At 40.3% G+C, this 20,913-nt stretch overlaps 1 protein-coding gene across 1 annotated transcript; it reads left to right on the forward strand.

Moving 5' to 3' along the window:
- The first annotated feature begins 17,814 nt into the window (after positions 1 to 17,814).
- Positions 17,815 to 20,825, forward strand: LOC121848103 (T-complex protein 1 subunit alpha-like). The gene is made up of 5 exons (XM_042331832.1): positions 17,815 to 17,945; positions 18,716 to 18,839; positions 19,408 to 19,600; positions 19,773 to 19,936; positions 20,232 to 20,825. Exons 1-5 carry the CDS (start codon positions 17,846 to 17,848, stop codon positions 20,446 to 20,448), a joined length of 798 nt encoding a protein of 265 aa, XP_042187766.1. The 5' UTR covers positions 17,815 to 17,845; the 3' UTR covers positions 20,449 to 20,825.
- The last annotated feature ends 88 nt before the right edge of the window (positions 20,826 to 20,913 follow it).

Here is a 20,913-nt window from a genome sequence, read left to right on the forward strand (position 1 = left end):
GATGAGATACAAGCAGACATGTGAAATCCAGTGGAGATACAAGCAGAAACGGGAAATCCAGAGGAGATACAAGCAGAAATGGGAAATCCAGAGGAGATGCAACCAGTAATGGGAAATCCAGAGGAAATACAAGCAGAAATTGGAAATCCAGAGGAGATACAAAGCAGAAATCGGTAATCCAGAAGAGATACAAGCAAAATGGGAAATCCAGAGAAAATACAAAAAGCAGACATGGGAAATGCAGTGGCAATACAAGCAAAAATGGGAAATCCAGAAGATATATCAGTAGAAATTGAAAATCCAGATGAGATGCAAGCAGAAATGAGAAATCCAGAGGAGATACCAGCAGACATGGGAAATCGAGAGGAGATACAAGCAAAAATGGTAAATCCGAGGAGATAGAAGCAGAAATGGGAAATCCAGTGGAGATGCAAGCAGAAATGGGAAATCCAGAGGAGGTGCAAGCAGAAATGGGAAATCCAGAGGAGGTGCAAGCAGAAATGGGAAATCCAGAGGAGATACAAGCAGAAATGGGAAATCCAGATGAGATACAAAGCGGAAATCGGTAATCCAGAGAAGATACAAAAAGGAATGCGAAATCCAGAGGAGATACAAGCAAAAATGGGAAAGCCAGAGTAAATACAAAGCATAGAGGGGAAATTCAGAGGAGATACAAGTAGAAATGGGAAATCCAGAGGACATACAATCAGAATTGGGAAATCCAGAGGAAATACAAAGTAGAAATGGGAAATCCAAAGGAGATCCAATGCATGAATGGGAAATCCAGAGGAGATACAAGCAGAAATGGGAAATACAGAGGAAATACAAAGCAGAAATGGAAAATCCAGAGGATATACAATGCATGAATGGGAAATCCAGAGGAGATACAAGCAGAAATTTTAAATCCAGATGAGATGCGAGCAGAAATGGGAAATCCAGAGGAGATACAAGTCCAAATGGGAAATCCAGAGGAGATACAAGCAGAAGCAAGCACATTAAAAAAAGCCAATGTCTAGGTAATCAGGTCATCACTATTGTCACTTTTATGTGGGTCTGTGTGTCAAAACCAATCACAGACCATCCACTTGATAAGCAAATGACATTATAAATGGGCCCCCTAATAATGAGGTTCTATTGAGTTAAGACCCACTGTAATGCAGTCGTTGGGGCCCGTAATATTCCAGCCCATCTTGTAATGGGCACGGTCACCGGTCAGTGTTCCATGTGGTGACCGGAAATTAGCTATTTCTTAGCGGAGCAGGAAGCTGCCCCGTGGTTCCCGCACCCATGTTATAGGGGACATCTGCGTTATAATGGAGTGGGTTGTAATGAGGTTCTATTGAATCATCCGTGTGTACTGAATCAGTAGTTTTAGAAAAAGATGAATTCCTCATATGAGATGTTTTGGTATTCTAAAAAGAGGAATTTGGGGAATAAATCCTCTTCAGGAAAATGACTGCACATGTACATGGGCAAAAGTATTTTTTTAATCTATGTAAGAGTTTAGGATTTGCAATTTTGTCTTCCATTTAGACAGAGTTACTGATCCCTGTGTACTGTTAATGCCTGTACTGTTAAACAGATTTTGTAGGTACAGTGCTGTGGGACATAAGGATGGACAGATCGTTAGGTGTTCTGCCTTTTCCAATACTGTGTAGTACTGATTATTGCCACTAGAGGTTGTCCGTGAAGCACAGAAATAGTGAAACTCTTTTCTAAATGAACACAGTTTTTTGTAGTGATGTCACACAAATGTCTGTGTAGAACTGATGATGTTAGCTCCTGCCTTACGTGCATTGTAAAACAGAGTAATTCTATGCATTTCTTTACAATAAATACCAGTTTGGTTCGGTTAGTTTGCAAAGGTTGTGGGTCCAAGCTTCCTCCATATAGGAACCGTAATCTAGGCCAGTGGGCCACAGGGCCATTAAGAAGTGCACAAATCTAAGTAAGTCTGTGTTCAATTTATGACATAAATCAAGAAATATTCCTGGTCTAGGCCCTAGACTAGGGTAACACCAGTACAGTCCTGGGCAGAGTGTTTTATTGTCAGAAGTCCTGTCCTTTACATGAAGCGTTAAAGCAATGTCCTGGAGTTTCTACTGGTGTCCTGAACAACAATCCTCCTAATTAATTAGTCACTCACCCCAGGGTTGTTCCTGGAATCTTGCAGGTACAAATGGTTGCTTAGAATTTGCCTAAGAAAATAGTTGCTACTTAACATAAATTAATTATGAAGTATTTTGGAGATTCAACATAATAAAACTACAAATGCACACAATTACCCGGTATTTTACAGTGCACGCAAATAAGACAGGGGTTAACCTCATCCGTTCCATCCAAAACACACTTCAAAATGTAAATTCCCTCTTACATAAGGCACTTTTCAACTCTCTGTGACATCAGAATTTAGGCTTATGCAAAATTGGACTTGAACCTATATAGCACACAGAGTAGTGGCTCAGAGCACTTACAATTTAAACTACACATTTAAAAGGAAACTGTGAGACTCTTGTTTACTGGCTGTATAAACCAAAAATATCTCATGTATAGCAAAGCAAAATAATTAGACTTCTGTATTTTGTTATAAAAACTGAAAGTAAAGAGAGCAAAGAGGAATTATGAAGGGCACAGAGGAATTATGAAATTAAATTATCAAGGAATATAAAAAGAAATAGTAAAATACTCTACGGACATATAAATAACAATATTATTATAAAAGAAATATAGGAATAGGGCCACTAAGGGATGGACAAGATAAGCTCACAGGCTGCGACAGTGAAATAGCAGAAATATTAAATAATTCCTTTGCCTCAGTATTCACCGGGGAGACGGATCAGGTGGACATCACAGTAGAAGAAGAGATCGAAAATAATATAAATACATTTAAGATACAAAGGGGAGATATAATCGAAAAAGTAACGAAACTCAGAGAGGATAAAACCCCCGGTCCAGATGGATCGCATCCGCGAGGGAAGAGGTAGCAGAGTCATTACACATACATAATGACTCATTAGAAAAGGGAGTAGTGCCAGAGGACTGGAGGATAGCTAATGTTAAACCTATATTTAAAAAATATAACAAGCCCAGGGAACTACAGACCTGTCAGCTTAACATCGGTGGTAGGAATGATAATGGAAGACTTACTGAAGGAGGTAATAGAAAAACATCTAAAAACAGAAAATATAATAAAGAATAGTCAGCACGGATTTCAAAAAGGAAGGCTATGCTTCACCAACCTCATTGAATTCTTTGAAGGGGTAAAAGAAAGAGTAGACATGGGTAATGCGCGAGATGTATTATATTTAGATTTCCAAAAGGTGTTCGATAAGGTACCACATAATAGACTAATGAATAAGGTCAGAGCATGTGGAGTCAGGGGAAAAATAGCAGAATGGATAGCAAGCTGGCTACAAAACAGAAAACAGAGAGTAGGGGTAAAGGGTAGCTACTCAGACTGGCAGGGGGTGGGCAGTGGTGTTCCACAAGGATCGGTATTGAGACCACTGTTGTTCACAATATACATTAGATTTGGACTTGGGAATCAGCAGTACAATTTAAAAAATTGCAGATGACACCAAGTTGGGGGGTGGGTAGTTAATACAGAAAAGGACTGCAACAAATTAAAGCAAGACATTAATAAACTTGCCGAATGGGCATTTAAATGGCAAATGCATTTTAATGTAAAAAAGTACATTTTGGCAGAAGGAATAAGGAAGTCACATACATCCTGGAAAATAAAAATCTAAATGGGATAGAGGAGCAAAGGGATCTAGTGGTACACATACACAATTCACTAAAAGTAGCAACGCAGGTTAATAAGGCCATAAAAAAGGCAAACCAGGCATTGGGGTTCATTTCTAGAGGGATAGAAATGAAAAGCAAGGAAATTATGGTAAACTGCTACAGAACCTTGGTTAGACCACACTTTGAATACTGTGTGCAGTTCTGGTCCCCACATTATAGAAGGGACGTAGAGGCACTGGAGAGGGTGCAAAGGAGATTCACAAGGATGATCCCAAAACTGAGATGTTATACCTATCAGGAAAGGCTGAACAAGCTTGGACTCTTTTCTCTTGAAAAGAGGAGAATCAGGGGTGTCCTGATAGAGGTCTTTATAATAATAATAATAATAATAATCCTTGCATTTGATATAGCACTTTTCACGTCGGGAGGACGTCCCAAATCGCTTCACTGAACACACTGTAAAGTGAATTGACTGTATATTTGTGGGCGAACGCGGCAGCCAATTGCGCACAGCAATGTTCCACAAACAGTCGTAGATTGAAAATGACTAATTTTATTATTGTTTTGGAGGGATTATTATTAGGCTCTGTGTGGAGTAAGGAAACTTGCCCAAGGTTTCGCCCTGACCTGCCTGGAATTGAACTCAGGTCTCTCACTTGCAAAGCGAATGCTCTAACCACTGAGCTACAGGACTCCACTAAGGTTATTCTAAGGTTAGAATTCCGATTAGAACTGCACAATCGTACGCTCAAATTTTAACTGGACCAACAATTTTTATCTCTGCAATGATTGTTCACGCAGGTATCTGCACTACTAAATGTTCACAAGTTATGCTGGTGTGCTGCCAAACACAAATAGAGGATTTAAGCACTTAAAATTGCTGTTAGAGCATGGAAAGGAAAATGAATGTTCTGGTTTCTATCACTTTGCTTGTCACTGTCTAGTGGGAGCAGTACAGGTCAAGTACCATTCAAGCTTGTGGTAATGCCATTAAGGTTGACACACAGTATTAATGTCTGAACCAATCGCAGAACGCTGTATGAAACATTTCAGCCCACCACAGTGTTTTTGTATTCCATCATGTTTGATAATATGAACTCCGCTAGGTTGAAAATAGAAAAAAAAACAGTATCCGTAGTATCTTTTTAAGAACTATTTGTAACCAGCTCCCAAATTAAAAGTGAATTTAAGAATATGTCAGAAATAACACTTTCTGAAATTATAAGAAAATAATCTTAAGGTTAAAACCAGAAGTAATTTGAGACCTCGATCGGTACACTTCACACAATATACAGAGTAACCAATCATGGGTTTAGAAGCATTGGTCTCCCTAATCTATTAATCTAGAATTAATTGAAGAAATAACATTCTGTTTGAGGGCCGTTGTCTGGGACACCACATGCCGTCTGATAAAGGTCCACATACGAGACAATTCTAGGAGGTTAACGGCAAAAAAGAATTCTGGATCTTCATTTTACAACACCAACAACAACTTGCATTTATAAAGCGTCCTTCACCTGAGATAGGGTCCCGGAACGCTTAACAGTGGCAGAGTCTGACCCCGAGCCACGGGCAGAGGAGGGGTGAGGTGACTGTAAGCGTGATAAAAAAAGAAAGTCTTTAGGCGGGATTTGAAGGTGGGGAGGTAGGGGCAAGGTGGAGATGGAGGAAGTTCCAGGGCTTCGGGTCACAGTGGCTGAAGGCACAGCCACTGATGGTGGACAAGAGTGGGTGAGGGACGAACAGGAGGCCGGAGCCGGCCGAGCATAGGCAGCGGGTGGTGGAGTGGGGGCTAAGCAGGTCAGGTAGGGAAGGGTGAGGGCACGAAGGGATTTGAAAACGAGTGAAAGGATCTTGAAATCGATCCATTCAGTAATCAGGAGCCAGTGCAGCCTGGCAAGGACTGGTGTGATGGGGGTCCGGAATTTTGTGCGGGTTAGTATCCGGACGGCAGATTACTAACTCGCAGTTAAGGTAATTTTATTTCGTTAAATGCTATCATCCGAAGCATTTTATTCACAAAATACACACTTTACAATATCCTGTGAAGCGCTTTGAGACTCTCAATCACATGATAAGGCGCTATATCAAATGGAAGCATATAGTGTTGTTATTATTTAGGTATATTACAGCCTGTCTGATTCAACACATTCACATCTGTCAGGTAGTGAGCATGACTGTAAGGAATTGTTCCTTTCTTCATGTATATTTTTTTTCAAAATGAGTGGATTACTTTGATTCAGGAATGAAACGAACAAATGTAAGTAACAAAGAGTTTTGATTAATTATTGGACATTAGAGGATATCTACAACACACAATTCTCACACACACATGGCCTAAAGCCAATTTGATGCCTCCCAGTCTGTAGCTAATCATAGAATCTTACAGCACAGAAGGAGGCCATTTGGCCCATCGTACATGTGCCAGCTCTTTGAAAAGAGCTACCAACTCATCCCACTCCCCCGCTCTTACCTTATAGCCCTGCAAATTTTTCCTTTAAGTAACTATCCAATTCTCTTTTGAAAGTTATTATCGAATCTACTTCCACCACCCTTTCAGCCAGTGCATTCCAGACCATAACAACTCTTGGGAAAAAAATTCTCCTCATCTCCTCTCTGGTTCTTTTGCCAATTATCTTAAATTGCTTACAGTCATCTACCCCCTCCCTCCTCTCTCTCCTCCTGGATTGGGGTCAGATTCCGCCACTGTCAAGCGCTCCGGGATGCTACTCCATGTGAAAGGCGCTATATAAATGCAAGTTGTTGTTAAATCTGTGTCCTCTGATTACTGACCCACCCACCAGAAGATACAGTTTCTCCCTATCTACTCTATCAAATGCCTCATAATTTTGAACGCATCTATTAAATCTCCTCTCAACCTTCTGCTCTAATGACCCAAAACTGATTGCATAGTGCCCCCTGTTGACAATCAATACCACTATATACTGTAGTGATTTTTCAAAACCTGCTTCAAAAATTAAACTTGAGGAATAGCAACAATCCAAGCACCCAGGAACCACGAGCACAAACAGTATTTTGAAGAGAGATTACAGTGGGTGAAATCAATGAGAATGGTGTACTACATAAGTAGTGCTGCAGGTGTCAGTTTATTTCTCTACCTATGATGTTGAATCTCTTATTCTAAATTAACACGTTTTATAGTTTAACTTTTATTTGCATAAGGTTTACCTTTGATGAAGTTATGAAAATGTCTGAGGTTACTTAACATTATTGTATTATAGAAAACTAATCACTATACATCAACCCTTTGTCAATGCAAATTGACGCCAATAGTGTGTTCTGCCTTTGTAACCATCCCAGCTACTCTTGGTTGATTCTTCATTTTGTCCCTCAAATTAATCTAGCTGATTCTCAGTTGAGTTTACCCTCTTAACTTCCTTCTTCCACTGCCCTCTAATATATCCCAGTCTAGTGGCACAGAACAGTTTGTATGCTGAACTGTTAAGGGAGAAAGTTAAATTGGTGAGGACTTGCAGGATTTAAAAGAAAATAATTTAAAATATTTAGAAATGCATCTTTCCAGCCTCGTTAAACCTTTTAATCTTGTAAAATAAGTCCTGAAACAAACCTCTGCAACTGTATTTCTTCCAGCCTGGCTAACACAATCCACATCATATGGATCATCAGGTTGGCCAGACAGATTTTGTTCATTTTATTTTTAATCTGCCTCTTCTCCCTCTCATTGTTAGCAACTACATCTAGTGAAATATATGCCTAGACTCTTCCATTCCTTTTCATGTAACACTCACGTTTCAGTGTGTTACCTGGAGCTGAGAATGACCAGCATGTAAAATGTTTTTCTTTTGGCAGTATTTGCAAAAAGCAATCCATTACTATCAAAGTGACAGCAAAGGGTAATCAAATTCAAGTCAGCGGAACCACTGACCCATCTCCTGAATTTCCTTTTATTAAATGCCAGTAGAAATAAAGTCAATTGGAGGCTGGCCTTACTTTCCAATTATTGGGTTATTTTCCATTTTTTTAAAAAAAATCCAGTACCTCTCAAATGCCTGCAGCCTTGTCCTCAGTGGAACAGAATTCCATCTTTTACATTACATCAACAAAGTCACCTGTACAACCAATTGTAACTTCTACATTAATAACTAAACCTCTGCCTTGCATTCATTTTACAAAACTGATGGCCATCATAAATTCACAACTTAGGCAGGCTTATCACCTGTCACAACTATTTGAGCAATTTAAAGTGCTTTAAAATGTCTGCAACACAAAAGGTGCTTTATGAACATAAATTGTATTGGATTTATCAAACGCCTATCCACCCGCCGAGAAAAAGTTCTGTAGTCACTAAACGCAAACTCGATAGATCAAATGGTCTCCTGTGCTGAAGATTTCTGTGTTTCCATCTCCTGAAAGAAACAATGACACTCAGACTTACTCTTGGAATAGACTCATTTCTTCCCATTTAGGTGAATAGCAAAATGTTTATTCTGTGTACTGAAAGCTGAATTGATGGTCCCTGTTGTGACTATTCTTCATGTGGGAGTGAGCCTTGTCAGTCAGACTATATGGCCATGTGGCATCATAACAAGCCTGCTCCTGATCTCACCTGAGATCCACACATACACAATTTTTAGCAGCGGTCACCGGACAGTAGGGAGGGCTGGAAACTCACTAACTCGGGAACCCTGGGGCTAATTACAGCACCCAAATTGGTTCTCTGGCTGAGATTGACTAACAGCACAACCTGGAGATTGAACCTGGGAGTTTTCTGGGTCTGTATTGTTTGGTTGCCCATTCGGCAGCAGCTATACAAACTGAGTCATTAGTGGAGCCGTGACTTGAAGTCTTAATGCCTAATTAATATTTTAAATTGCCTATTCTCTTTTAGTGAGCTGTTATTTCCCTGTGCACTACAGAACCAATTTAACAGCATATTCCTGCCACTGCAAGATTTCCTAACATGCTTGATCTTTCTGGAACAGCAGATCAAAGACATTGTTGAGCAAAGAAAGGTCTCAGATTAATTTGTGAATTCCTGTCACAAATCAAAGATGACAGAGATCTTACATAATAATATCAACAATTACGAAAACCTTTGGCAAACTTTATTTTGGCAGGTCACTTAAGAAAAAGCCACGGTTAATGTTAAGGTGAATATATTAGGTAGTAAAGATCAACATTTTTGGAGAAATAAATTGTGTTTTAGAGTCACTTTAACGATACACGATAAATTATGAAAGAAAAATTTATAAATTTCAAAAGCAAAGGTTATAAGCAAAATAAATCAATATTAATTCCCAATGCCAAAGGCAATTGTGCGTGAAAAAGTTCAATTAGGAGTCTGCATACCCCAAGGAAAATAAATACTTTTCTGTGGTCCAGATTCCATTGCTGATGTTAGCAAGGTACAGTGCTACTATCATTACAAATTATGAATTTTAACCATTTGGTAATGGTAAGAACAGAGCATTTACCATGTTTCATCTTTCCCTTCTTTCTCGTGCAAGGGGAGTAGAGACCTTTTAGCCCAGGCTAGCCATTCCAAAAGGCAATTGGATAGTGAAATTAATAGGCATTTGATAAGTAGTGCTTCATCAAGCCAAAATGTCTCAAAGCATATTACACAATGAGTTACTTTGGAGTGTAGTGATTGTTGTCATGGAGATAAATGGGACACAAATAGGGATGCATGACCACTAATCCTCCGGGTGTTGGCGATACCAGTGTCAGAGAGTTATGAGCTATTGTGCTTTAATTTTCGTAACATCTCTCCCAAACGTCAATGGAATCTGGACCACAGTGCAGTATTTATTTTCCTTGTGATATGCAGACTCCTAATTGAACATTGTTTTGAGTCTTGTTCCTCACTGGCGGAAGACTATAATGTCTGTTTTCGACAGTATTCATTGAGGCCAGCATAAAGACTTACCATAGGATTTAATGTGTCAAGAAGGAGGTAGACAGGTATATGAAAGGTAAAGGCTTGAAGGGATTGAATAGACAGCTTACTCTGAGAGCTGGTGCAGACTTGATGGGTTGAATGGTTTTCTTCTGCATTGTAATTTGTTATGATTCTACATCCATAACCTGAACAGTCAGATAGGACCTTGGTTTAAATTCTATTATTATAAGCGAAGTGCTTGCCTGGTACCACATTAAAGTGTCAGCCCAGACTATGAGCTCAAAGTTCTAACAAGCAGCTCAAACCCACACTTTTTAACTCAGAAGTGAGAGTGCTACTAACTGAGCCAGGCTAACACTTCCCTCTCCATGTATCTACACAGATGCCAAAGACAGGGAAGAGCAAAATTAAATACTTCCTAGTGTCTGTACTGAAATAGCACTTTGCAACCATTAACTGGGCCCTCTTAATTCTGCTGCTTTGGCATAGGTGCCACAGGATATTTTGCCAACCAATTTCCTCTCACGCCTTAAGGGAAAAGGATGATCCCCTGCTTGGTACCTCCTCAGATGCACCAATCTCAATCATGTAGCGAATTGCAGACAAGAATACATATATTAACCACATTCATTTTAATTCTTCCTTAGTGAGTCCTGGAGTCCTGTAGCTTAGTGATTAGAGCACTCTCCTTGCAACACAAGAAGACATTGATTCCTGGCTGGGCGAAAAGGCAAGTTTCCTTACTCCACACCCTCTCTTTACCTAGCAGTAAGCAGGAACCTGGTTGTTATTCGATTGGCGGATCACTTTTCCGGGGGTAATAATCCCTTCAAAAATAATAATAACAGCAACAACAACTTACAGTTATATAGCGCCCCTCATGCAGGATAGCGTCCCAGAGCGCTTTAACAATTTGATTACACAATCCACATGTTTGTGGCAATTGGTTGCCGCATTTTGCCCACAAAATATACAGTGAATTCACTTTACAGTATATTCTGTGAAGCGCTTTGAGGCGTCTCGAAGACGTGACAAGGCACTATATCAAATGCAAGGATTATTATATTAGTTAACCTTTGTCCCAGTAATGGATTCAGCACTGTGTCCTTGGTGACACCTGTTAAACACTGGTCACATGTACTACACAAAACATAAGGGAACAGTTGCAATGTAAACACCACTGTACCTGAGTGGGTGGCAGAAATAGCAAATAATTTGCGCACAGAAAATTTCACCTCAGATTCCCTGTTCTACATTTCTAAACTGGAGCCATTACAGGTAATAGTTCTCAGATTTTTACTTTCTCTCTTCATACTCTAATAACCAGTTTGCATTTTTCCCTTAAAGAATAAATGGAACAACATTATTAGTTGTTTATGCAATATTTGGATTCTGCAACAACAAGATTACATTTGTATAGCGCGTTTCACATCGGGAGGATGTCCCAAGGCGCTGATTCTAATAACATAGTAACATACCATTCCTATTTGTTAATTGTACAGTATAAGGTTTTATGTTAATTACATTTATGTATATATTAGGTAAAATCTGATAGATTTTTTAAATTCCTATCCCTATGTTTGTTCTATTTAATTTGTTGAAGGCACAAAATTAAACCTAATACAGCAACGTATTGAAATCAACAGAGAATAACTCACAGTCCAGGCTGACACTCCAATCAATGCATTGCTTGAAGTGCATTGTGTTTTGGGAGGTGTCCTCCAAAAATGTGCAATTAATAATAATAATCCTTGCATTTAATAGATAACAATGGAAGAAAATAGACTAAATGTGTTAGGTAATATGACAAGAGTGAATTTGGTATCAAAGAGAGTTATGACATGTTTTAATCTAAATTTAAACTGTGGATCTAAACAGCTACAGGTGTTGCTGTTTCAAAACTATCTTTAGCATATTTCCTGTTGTAGACAATTTATTGATCACAACAACTAATTAACATAATCATGTTTATTCACTCTTACAAGTTCAAGTCATCTCCTCATAATGAAATGGCCAAAGAATGAAGTAAACCTCAATCTTCCAGATAAAAGAGCAAAATGCTGTAATACTACAAGCAAACGACATGAAACAAAGGTTCCACAAGGTTCTTTTGGAAAGTGCTTTTGTGGTTCTTTTTAAGGGATATACTATTATGCAGTTTGTAGACATACTATTTACCTAATAGCTTGTACAGTATCTAAAATGTATTATTCTATACATATTTTACATGATGAAAATGACAACATGAGTATAGCAGTGAAATGCGGTGAAATTGTGCCAACGCTTTTTGGGGGAAGGGCACAAAAGAACCAAGAAGAATCATAGTGACATGCCATAATAATAATACCTTGCATTTGATATAATGCCTTATCATCTCAAAGCATCTCAAATTCATACAATGAGTTACTTTGAAGTATTGGGAATGTTGTTACAAATGCAAGCTCAGCAGCTAATCTGCATCAGCAATGAACCACATACAATGAGAAGAAATGACCTAATTTAATCTATTCCTTTTTGGTGAATTTTGGTTGAAGGAGGAATGCTAGCCCATGCCCTGCGAGATGCCAGTGATCTTCTTTGAAATTGTGCCACTGTATCTTTAACATTTACCTGAACCATCAGGGCAGGCAGATGAGATCTGTTTAATGTCTTATCTGATAAGACAATTGCGCACTTGGCTGTCGCATTTCATCTACAAAATACACAGTCAATCCACTTTACAGTATATTCCGTGAAGCGCTTTGAGATGTCTCGAAGACGTGATAAGGCGCTATATTAAATGCAAGGATTATAATTACTTTATCAGCAGTACAGTGGCTGCCCACTACAAGCCCAGATTATGATGCCAATGTCACACCAATGCCATACAGCCACTTGAATCCTATCTCAGGGTAGATCGCTCCTTGTCTGCACAAACAAGTACTTACACTACAGCTTACATGATGACAATAAGATTTGCATTTGAAGGATTGAAAGATCCAGATTAACAGAAGTACTTTGGATTATTACAGAACTTTTGGAAGTCTTCTTTCTTGTTTTGATCAGCCAGGTGTCTCACACATGCGGAAGCCCTGTATGTACGCAGTATACTTCAGGACATATTTTTTGGCAAACATGGAGTTGCTTGGCACCAGAATCGCTCCCAATTTGCCTGTGCTCTAAGGATGCAAGAAACTAATTGGAGATGTGTTGTGAAAGACTTTGTGCTGTCCTCTGACATACAATGTGAGCATAAAACTTGATTTTTTTGTTTGTTTTTTGTTTGACTTTCCAAAATAATCCAAATTTTTAGGTTTTTTTAATCACCAAATATGTCAAATGTTTTCCCACAACTAAAGCTTCTTTTTTTTTAACAGAAGAATATATGGTTTTGTGGGTAAAAAGCATTTTTAATGGTTTTCATACATAATCTCTGTGTCTATGGGACCACAGGAATGTCTCCTATGAGAAGAGTTAAATTCAAGGTTAAATGATCTAGATTTTTGGCGATCAGCCGGGTGTCTGACACATGCGGAAACTCATCACCATGCTCAAGAGGATCTAAACTAAACTGAGAATTCCATGAATCCCACCTGCACATGGAAATCCCAGAGAGAGATTATTGGAATGCACACTCTCTCCCTGGAGGGACACAACCTGCTTACCTAATTCTGGAAAGTATTAGGTGCAGGTTGGCAAGACCCAAGGCTTGAGGACCCCAGAGAGTGTGTTGAGGTACTGCTGGAGTCTAACCAGCTAACAGTCGAACCAGTGGAGTATAATCTAGCCTAACATTGATATTTCTGTCTAGCAAGCTTTCTCACTGCGTGTCCAGCTAGGACCACCCTTCCCGTTAGCGATTTGGCTTGCAGGGTTAACAGGAGCTGACTGGAATGTTTCCTTTCCCCCAGTGACTGATCTGCCTTTCTAAGTCCTCCTGATGAGCCAGGATCGCTGTGCTGTTATCAGCAGTGCCCTGGAATACTGCGGACAGAGGGCTGGCTCAATTCTGCCATTCTGTGGCCGTGCATGTCACCTTGAAGTCAGCTCAGCTCCCAGGAGACTCACCCCAAGGAGGATTATTTTCTTTCAGATAGCCTACCTACTTTAAATAAATAAAATATTCGGGCTATTTCAAAGGAATTGAGATGTTCAAGTCAGTTTGCCTCCGAGCCTTTTATTATGCCCATAATTCTCCACATCCAAACTCAATCTATTGGTAAATTTCTGGACTCCAATGTGATGATGTTTAATTGCTTCCACCTGAAATAATCTATATGCCTACCGGAAGAGGGAGCAGTCTTACACTATATCAAATACAAGCTCAGAACAGTTACTCATACTTCCTGGATTAGAGTCAGAACATTCAATTGTGTTTGTTCATCAGTAAATTTCAGAAATTACCTTAAGTAGTTTTTGAAAACATCAGTTTACAAAGGTCATTTTATTTTTGACAAAAGAAAGTTTTGAATGGTTTAATTTTTGGAAGAAGGCTGTCGTCTATTCATGGTGAATGAAATCAGTGCTGTGAAATAATAACAATAACAGCATGAAGTGAATGACTATTTTTAGGGGTGGAATTGTTGGCCAGGAGACCCTTTCATAATTTCAGTCTTTATCTGAACCTGCTCCCCACCTATTAGCTGACCAGCCACTACCCTCTCCTCTGCCGCCTGCCGGCAGACACAGTTAACCTGTCCCTCTCCTTACATACCATCCCGCTCCCCCCTCAAAACTGTTGTCATCATCTCCCCCTCCTTTAAAAAAAACCCTTGATCCTACTAATTTTGTAAACAGCTGGCCGATCTCAAACTTGCTCTTTATGCCCGCCCGTACTTACCTCTGTTACTTACCTGCTCGTACCCTCCGTTCCTCTGGCTCCGGTCTGCACCACATCCCCCGCCCCAACCGCCCTACCATTGGTGGCCGGGCCTTCAGCCTCTCAGCCCCGAGGCTCTGGAACTCTATCCCCCAGTGCCTTCGCCGCTTCCTCCCTTTCCTCCTTCAAGGCCGGTCTCAAGACCTTTCTCTTTGACCGCGCCTTCAGCTCCCCTCTCGACTCTCTACCCCCTCCTCACTCCCTTCCCTCCCCTCAACCTGACCATTTCCCCCCTGCTCGGGTCCTGACCCAACTGTCCAGCGCCTTGGGACGTCCTCCCAACGTGAAAGGCGCTCTATAAATGAAATCTTGTTGTTGTTTATTTCTAAAGTTCTGCAACACGCTGTTGCCAATCAACCTCGCTCACACCTTTCCCTCCACTCCCTACTCGAACCCCTCCAGTCTGATTATCACTCTGCCCGTCACAAATTACGTCCTCTTTCTCTGTGACCAGGGCTCTATCTGCCTCCCTGTCCTCTTGGACCTCTCCGCTGCTTTCAGGACAGTCTATAATGTATCCTCCTCCACTACTTCTCCTTCCTCATCCACCTTAGTGGAACCACACACTCCTGGTTCGTCCGACTTGACCCACCGCCATCACTACATCACTGCACATGATTTCTCAGAATTGCTGCAAATCTGTTTGCAGATGATGATGTGCTGGGGAGTGTGCTACTCTCACCATCTTGAAAACTGGGATGTCAGTGGTATGTGATAGTCAGAGTGGTATTATAGCTCCACACAGCTTGAGAGAATTATCATTGATTAGATAGTACAAGCGGATTCCATCCCATCTGTTCATTCATATTGGTGTCTGGGGATTGTGGTGGACACTACCCTTCAGGACTGTGCTGAGAAGGGACGAAGGATACTGATTTTGTCTCTTTTCACTGGTAACAGGGTCCCAATGCAGGTTAAGATTGTAGCATACATGACATGTGTCTTCCTCATGATTCCATGGGTTTCCTTGGGTTCATTTCCGAAGTCCAGATCCAAGCAGCGGAGGTGGATTTAAAAGGGGAAATGGCTGCAGGGAGGAAGAGCTTCAGCAAACACTGACCTGGCGCTGAGCATCCTGGAGATAGTCAGCTTCACAGCTGCCACAGTTATTTGTTGAAGCCCCTCAAGTGAGAACCTGGATTACAACAACAAATTGCGTTTATATAGTGCCTTTCATGTCGGGAGGACGTCCCAAGGCAAGGGTTTGCACCTGAGTTGGGGGTTGAAATCAAGAGGGCTGGACAGCAAGGCAGGTAGAGGTGGGAGAATGACCAAAGGCGCAGTCAAAGAGGAAAGCCTTGAGATGAGCTGGACAAAGTGAAGGGACTCCAGGATGGAGTTTCAGAGGATGGGGTAGAAAGGCTGAAGGCCCGACCACTGATGGCGGGGTGGGGGACATGGAGAAAGCAAATTACGGAGCTGGTGTTGAGTAAACCTTGTATGGATTATTGAGCATGGATTCCAGAATGTCACGGTGGCTCAATGATACGTGTGGTTGTGGTCAGGAGGATGGTGACAGTGCTTGCACACACTTCGTATGCTGCTTACCAGGAAGCTGGCAGGAAATTTCCTCAAACATGCAGTTGCTGATTGTCAAATGACCAACTAGAGACTAATCTCCTGCAGGAGGGAGAAGGAGAGATAACTGGGGGTGGGTGGGGGGTGTCTTGTTGAACTGAGCTGGCTCCAAGTTGATTGTATGGTAATGGAATAGCGGAATTTAGTCAATGCTCTGAGATGGTCTTGGTACTCCAGTACTCATCAGCGAGACTTGGGAGTTGCAGACCAGTTCCCTCAGAGTGGGAATAATGCTAACATTAATAATAAAAGTAATCCCTCCAAAAAACAAAACAATAATAAAAATTGGTCATTTTCAATCCACGACTGTTTGTGGGACATTGCTGTGCGCAACTGGCTGTGGCGTTCGTCCACAAATATACAATCAATTCACTTTACTGTATATTCCGTGAAGCGCTTTGGGACGTCTAGAAGACGTGGAAACGCTATATCAAATGCAAGGTTTATTATTATAAAAGGATTGCAAAATGTTTAGTGGATTATTATCTATAGATAAATAGGTATAGATATATAAAGAGTGAAAGAACTGTGGAACACCTGCCCTGCAAGGGCCGGTCCCTGCAAGGGCCGGTCCCTGCAAGGGCCGGTCCCTGCAAGGGCCTTCCCGACGTGAAAGGCGCTCTATAAATGCAATCTTGTTGTTGTTGTGTTGTTGTTTTCAGGTGATCCTTTGCTGGGTTACAGTTCTATAGGCACCAGCTACCTTCCTGCATCTCCAGTAGTGCTCATTCTTTATGAGTGAGCCTTGAGAGCGAGAGTGATTGTTGTCAATCCAGACCAATCTTGTGATAAGGCTGACCCTAAAATTACCTGACATCTTGTGACCATGCTCAGGTTCCAGTAGGGGAAGAGAGTCAGTCAGAAGCATGAACTCTCCCAAGCCAGGGACTCTGAGACCAGTCATAATAACCCAAAGCAACAACAACAACCTGCATTTACATAGCAGCCTTCACATGGTATTGCATCTCGGAGTAGTTCTTTTTGAGATCAAACTTGTGACATTCCTGAGATTCTATATTAAATGCACTCTATCAAATGCAAGGTTTAGTGCTACGGCAGTTGGTACTTTTACCCAGTGGGCCGTTAGAGCATCATCTGACTTCGGTTTTTAAATACCTGTTTTCCATTCTTAGTCATTTGACTGCCAGATGCTCCCGAGATCTCAGTTCAGTCACTATACTTTAAAATAAATCCTGTGAAACGCTTTGTGACACCCTCCCGACATGAAAGGCATGATATCAAATGCAAGGATTATTATAATTATTTAAACTGTCAGGAGTAGCTTTATCCCTGTAAAGTAATTACAATAGTTATTTTACTTTCAAAGAATTCTGTATCAAAACTTAAAAACATTTCTGTCCTCTATTTATTATTTGTCAGCTGAGCTCAGTTGGTAGCAATCTTGTCTCTGTGTCAGAAAGATGTTGCAACTATTTACAAATATACAGTCATTACATTTGACAGCAATTATATGTGAAGTGCTTTGAGATGTTTCAGTGTTCTAACCACTATATCAAATGCAAGAATTATTTGGGCGATTATTTATGGTATGAAAACATTTCCATCCCTATATATTTTTACAAGTTCAAATTTGTTATATTTTTAGGACGAGCTAGTTTTAGGAAATAAAGTGGGAACTCTTTCCAGTAACCAAAGGTACATCTATGATAATCGTAGATATCTGTTGGAACTCTGCTCTAAATTTAGAGTTCCTGGGGTTGGATGATGTACTTCCTGCTTGATATATTGGATATATTTAGAATTATCTTGATGCTGTGATGGGAGGATGTAGGGCAGGTCCCTGCAGGGCAGGTCCCTGCAGGGCATTACGCCGTTGTCTGAAGAAAGACCTCAGACGAATTGCTAAGGCCAGTGGAGGTAAGTGCAGCATTTTTTTTACTAGGTTACTGTTGTGAATTATATATACTTTCAAACTAGTGATCCCCTGCCTTATTGGACTCCAGTTATCCGGAATTCCGACCTGGTTGGACGAGGCCCAAAACCAAAAACATTAATTTTATTCTGTGGGCCCAACTCCTAGCGCGGATCAATGGTGCACTGAGTAGCCTCTGTCTGTGCTGACATTCATAGTGGCTAGTGATAGCCACTATGACTGACTCAGATTGTTTGAATCCAGCGAGCAGAAAATAGCTTATTCGCTATCTTCTTAGTCGAAAATTGATCTGATAACTCGTTCTGTAATATGGCATCTTGCATTACAAAGGCCTCCAGCCCGATGCTGTGATTGGTAGCGGAGGTTGGGTGCCTATGCTCAGATGCGTTGCAGGGGCTAAGCCGTGGCCTCCTACGCTGTCTTACATCTTATCGTGTGACAGGATAGGGCCAAAAGCCACGGAGCAGCTGGGAGGACCTATATCAAACTCGCTACTCCGGATAACTTATTGCTCAGCTCTTTACCCTTGGAGTGACAAGCTATCGAGTTTAATGTCCAATATTAATGTCATTCAATTTTGAAAGGGTGGCATTCGGAATCAGCTGGAATTTTCCTAGTGATTCTGACGTCCTCCCGACATGAAAAGCGCTATACAAATGTAATTTTGTTGAAGTGTTAAAAGTACGTAAATCAGAAAAGGGTGTCTTGGACTGAGAAACCTATTCTGATGATTTTTACCTGTTTTTGTTTATAGCAACTATCTGTTCAACACTTGCAAACTTGGAAGGAGATGAGAGTTTTGATCCCTCTTTAGTGGGCCAAGCTGAGGAGGTGGTTCAAGAAAGGATATGCGATGATGAACTGATACTTGTTAAAAAGTAAGGAAAACATGTACAACTTACTGAACTCCCATTTATTTGCTGCCCTGCTAATATCTGTGGCATGAGCAGTTGTACGCTTGGGATAGAGAATATTCAGCCTTGTGTGACTGAAGACCTTGCTGATGTCTTCTCAGTAATGCATTAGCTGAACATAAAAAATTATCTCCAATGTATACAGTGTAGTATCTTGTAATGCTACTGTTAATGTTGCAGAATTGAAAAAGATGTTGGGATTGTAATTGTGTTGAATTTTTTTTATATTGACTGCACAGATGCAGATTAAATTTGTTGTGCATATAAATATAATCTAAGCAGTTTCCTGATGAAAGTAGAACTGTCACATCTATTCCTGGTTTAAGTCGGCAATGAATATTGTTTTGCATAACAGTATATAAGCAATAGGTATTGTTCATTCAGGAGCAGTGCACACAAAGTTTGTGATTGAAAAAGGGATCTAGATTCTGATTTCTAAAAGTGAGGTATAAATTGATGCTGACATTTTAAAATGAGTTTCACCCAACCCTCACAAGTACTATTGTTGTAAAGTTTAATTTGTATTTTTCAGTACAAAGGCCCGTACTTCTGCATCAATCATTCTGCGAGGAGCAAATGATTTCATGTGTGATGAGATGGAGCGCTCCCTACATGATGCACTCTGTGTTGTGAAGAGAGTGCTTGAGTCCAAGTCTTTAGTTCCAGGAGGTGGGGCTGTGGAAGCTGCACTCTCCATCTACCTGGAAAACTATGCAACTAGTTTGGTATGGGTTTAATTGTATTTCAAGATTATTGGGGGAGGGCACTTTTACCGTATGCTTTGAGCTGATTAACCAGGGATTACTGTCCCTATTAATTTGCAGTATTAAAAATTATTTTAAGAAAATAAGTTAAAAGTACTTCATGTATTTAACTGTTGGTTGTCTTTTTGTTTAGGGATCACGTGAACAACTTGCCATTGCAGAATTTGCCCGGGCCATGTTGGTTATTCCTAAGACTCTGGCAGTGAATGCTGCTCAGGATTCTACAGACCTTGTTGCAAAGTTGCGTGCATTCCACAACGAAGCTCAGGTCAATCCTGATCGCAAAACTTTGAAATGGTAAAAATTTTATTGTACTGTGGTCTGCAAAAGATTGTGACTTGAGACCCATTGTTGTCTGAATCAGCGATGAAACTAAATTTGAACATTGTTGCAATTCATGAGCAATCATTGATTTTTGGTGACCTGGTGCCCCAGATAGCAGTAAAGTGCAAAATTGATTTTCTCCATCTTGTTAAAGTAACTTTTATGGCTGAGTTGTCAGAATTCAATCGGAAATTATGAATGTTTTACTAATATTGTAGTGACTGGCTATTAAAACAGTGTTAATCAAATTGACATTTTGCTTGTGCAGGATTGGTCTTGATTTATTGAATGGGAAGCCAAGGGACAACAAACAAGCTGGTGTCTTTGAGCCTACTATGGTTAAAGTCAAGAGTCTGAAGTTTGCAACAGAAGCTGCTATAACCATCCTGCGAATTGATGATCTCATCAAACTTTACCCAGATGAAAAGCAAGACAAAGGAAAGAGTTACCAAGATGCAGTTCAAAGTGGAGAGCTTAATGGCTGAAGCACCTGAGTTCTAAAATCAGCTATTATAATTTATGTTTAACTCTTGGCATCCATCAGGTGCTTCTTGTACTTCTGTTCTAGATTGAGCAGCTTGTCATACTTGTCTGAAATTCAGTGCCACTTGTTTAGTGCTCTGTTTAATTTACTATGCTTGTTTAGTGCTATTTGGCACAAACCGGATTTAAAAGACCTCTTACTTTGTTACCTATAGTCAACTCTTTCAAGTTATTTGTGCAAAATTATTTCCTGTACATTGACAGTTGTGCTTCAAGCTCCTTCAGAAATAAAATGTGACAGTTGTCAAGTGATCAGCCCATCTATGTAGGGAGCTGTTAAGAGACCACCTTAATTTCATGAATAAACGTTGATGTTGTGCTTCTGGTCTTTTCAAATCTAATTAATTGTGTATGTTATTTCATTGTGGACATGATTTCTCCCTCACACAAATTCACTGGGGAAAACA

This window comes from Callorhinchus milii, unplaced genomic scaffold (assembly GCF_018977255.1).
Source record: "Callorhinchus milii isolate IMCB2004 unplaced genomic scaffold, IMCB_Cmil_1.0 Scaffold2, whole genome shotgun sequence".
NCBI classification, from domain to species: Eukaryota; Metazoa; Chordata; class Chondrichthyes; order Chimaeriformes; family Callorhinchidae; genus Callorhinchus; species Callorhinchus milii.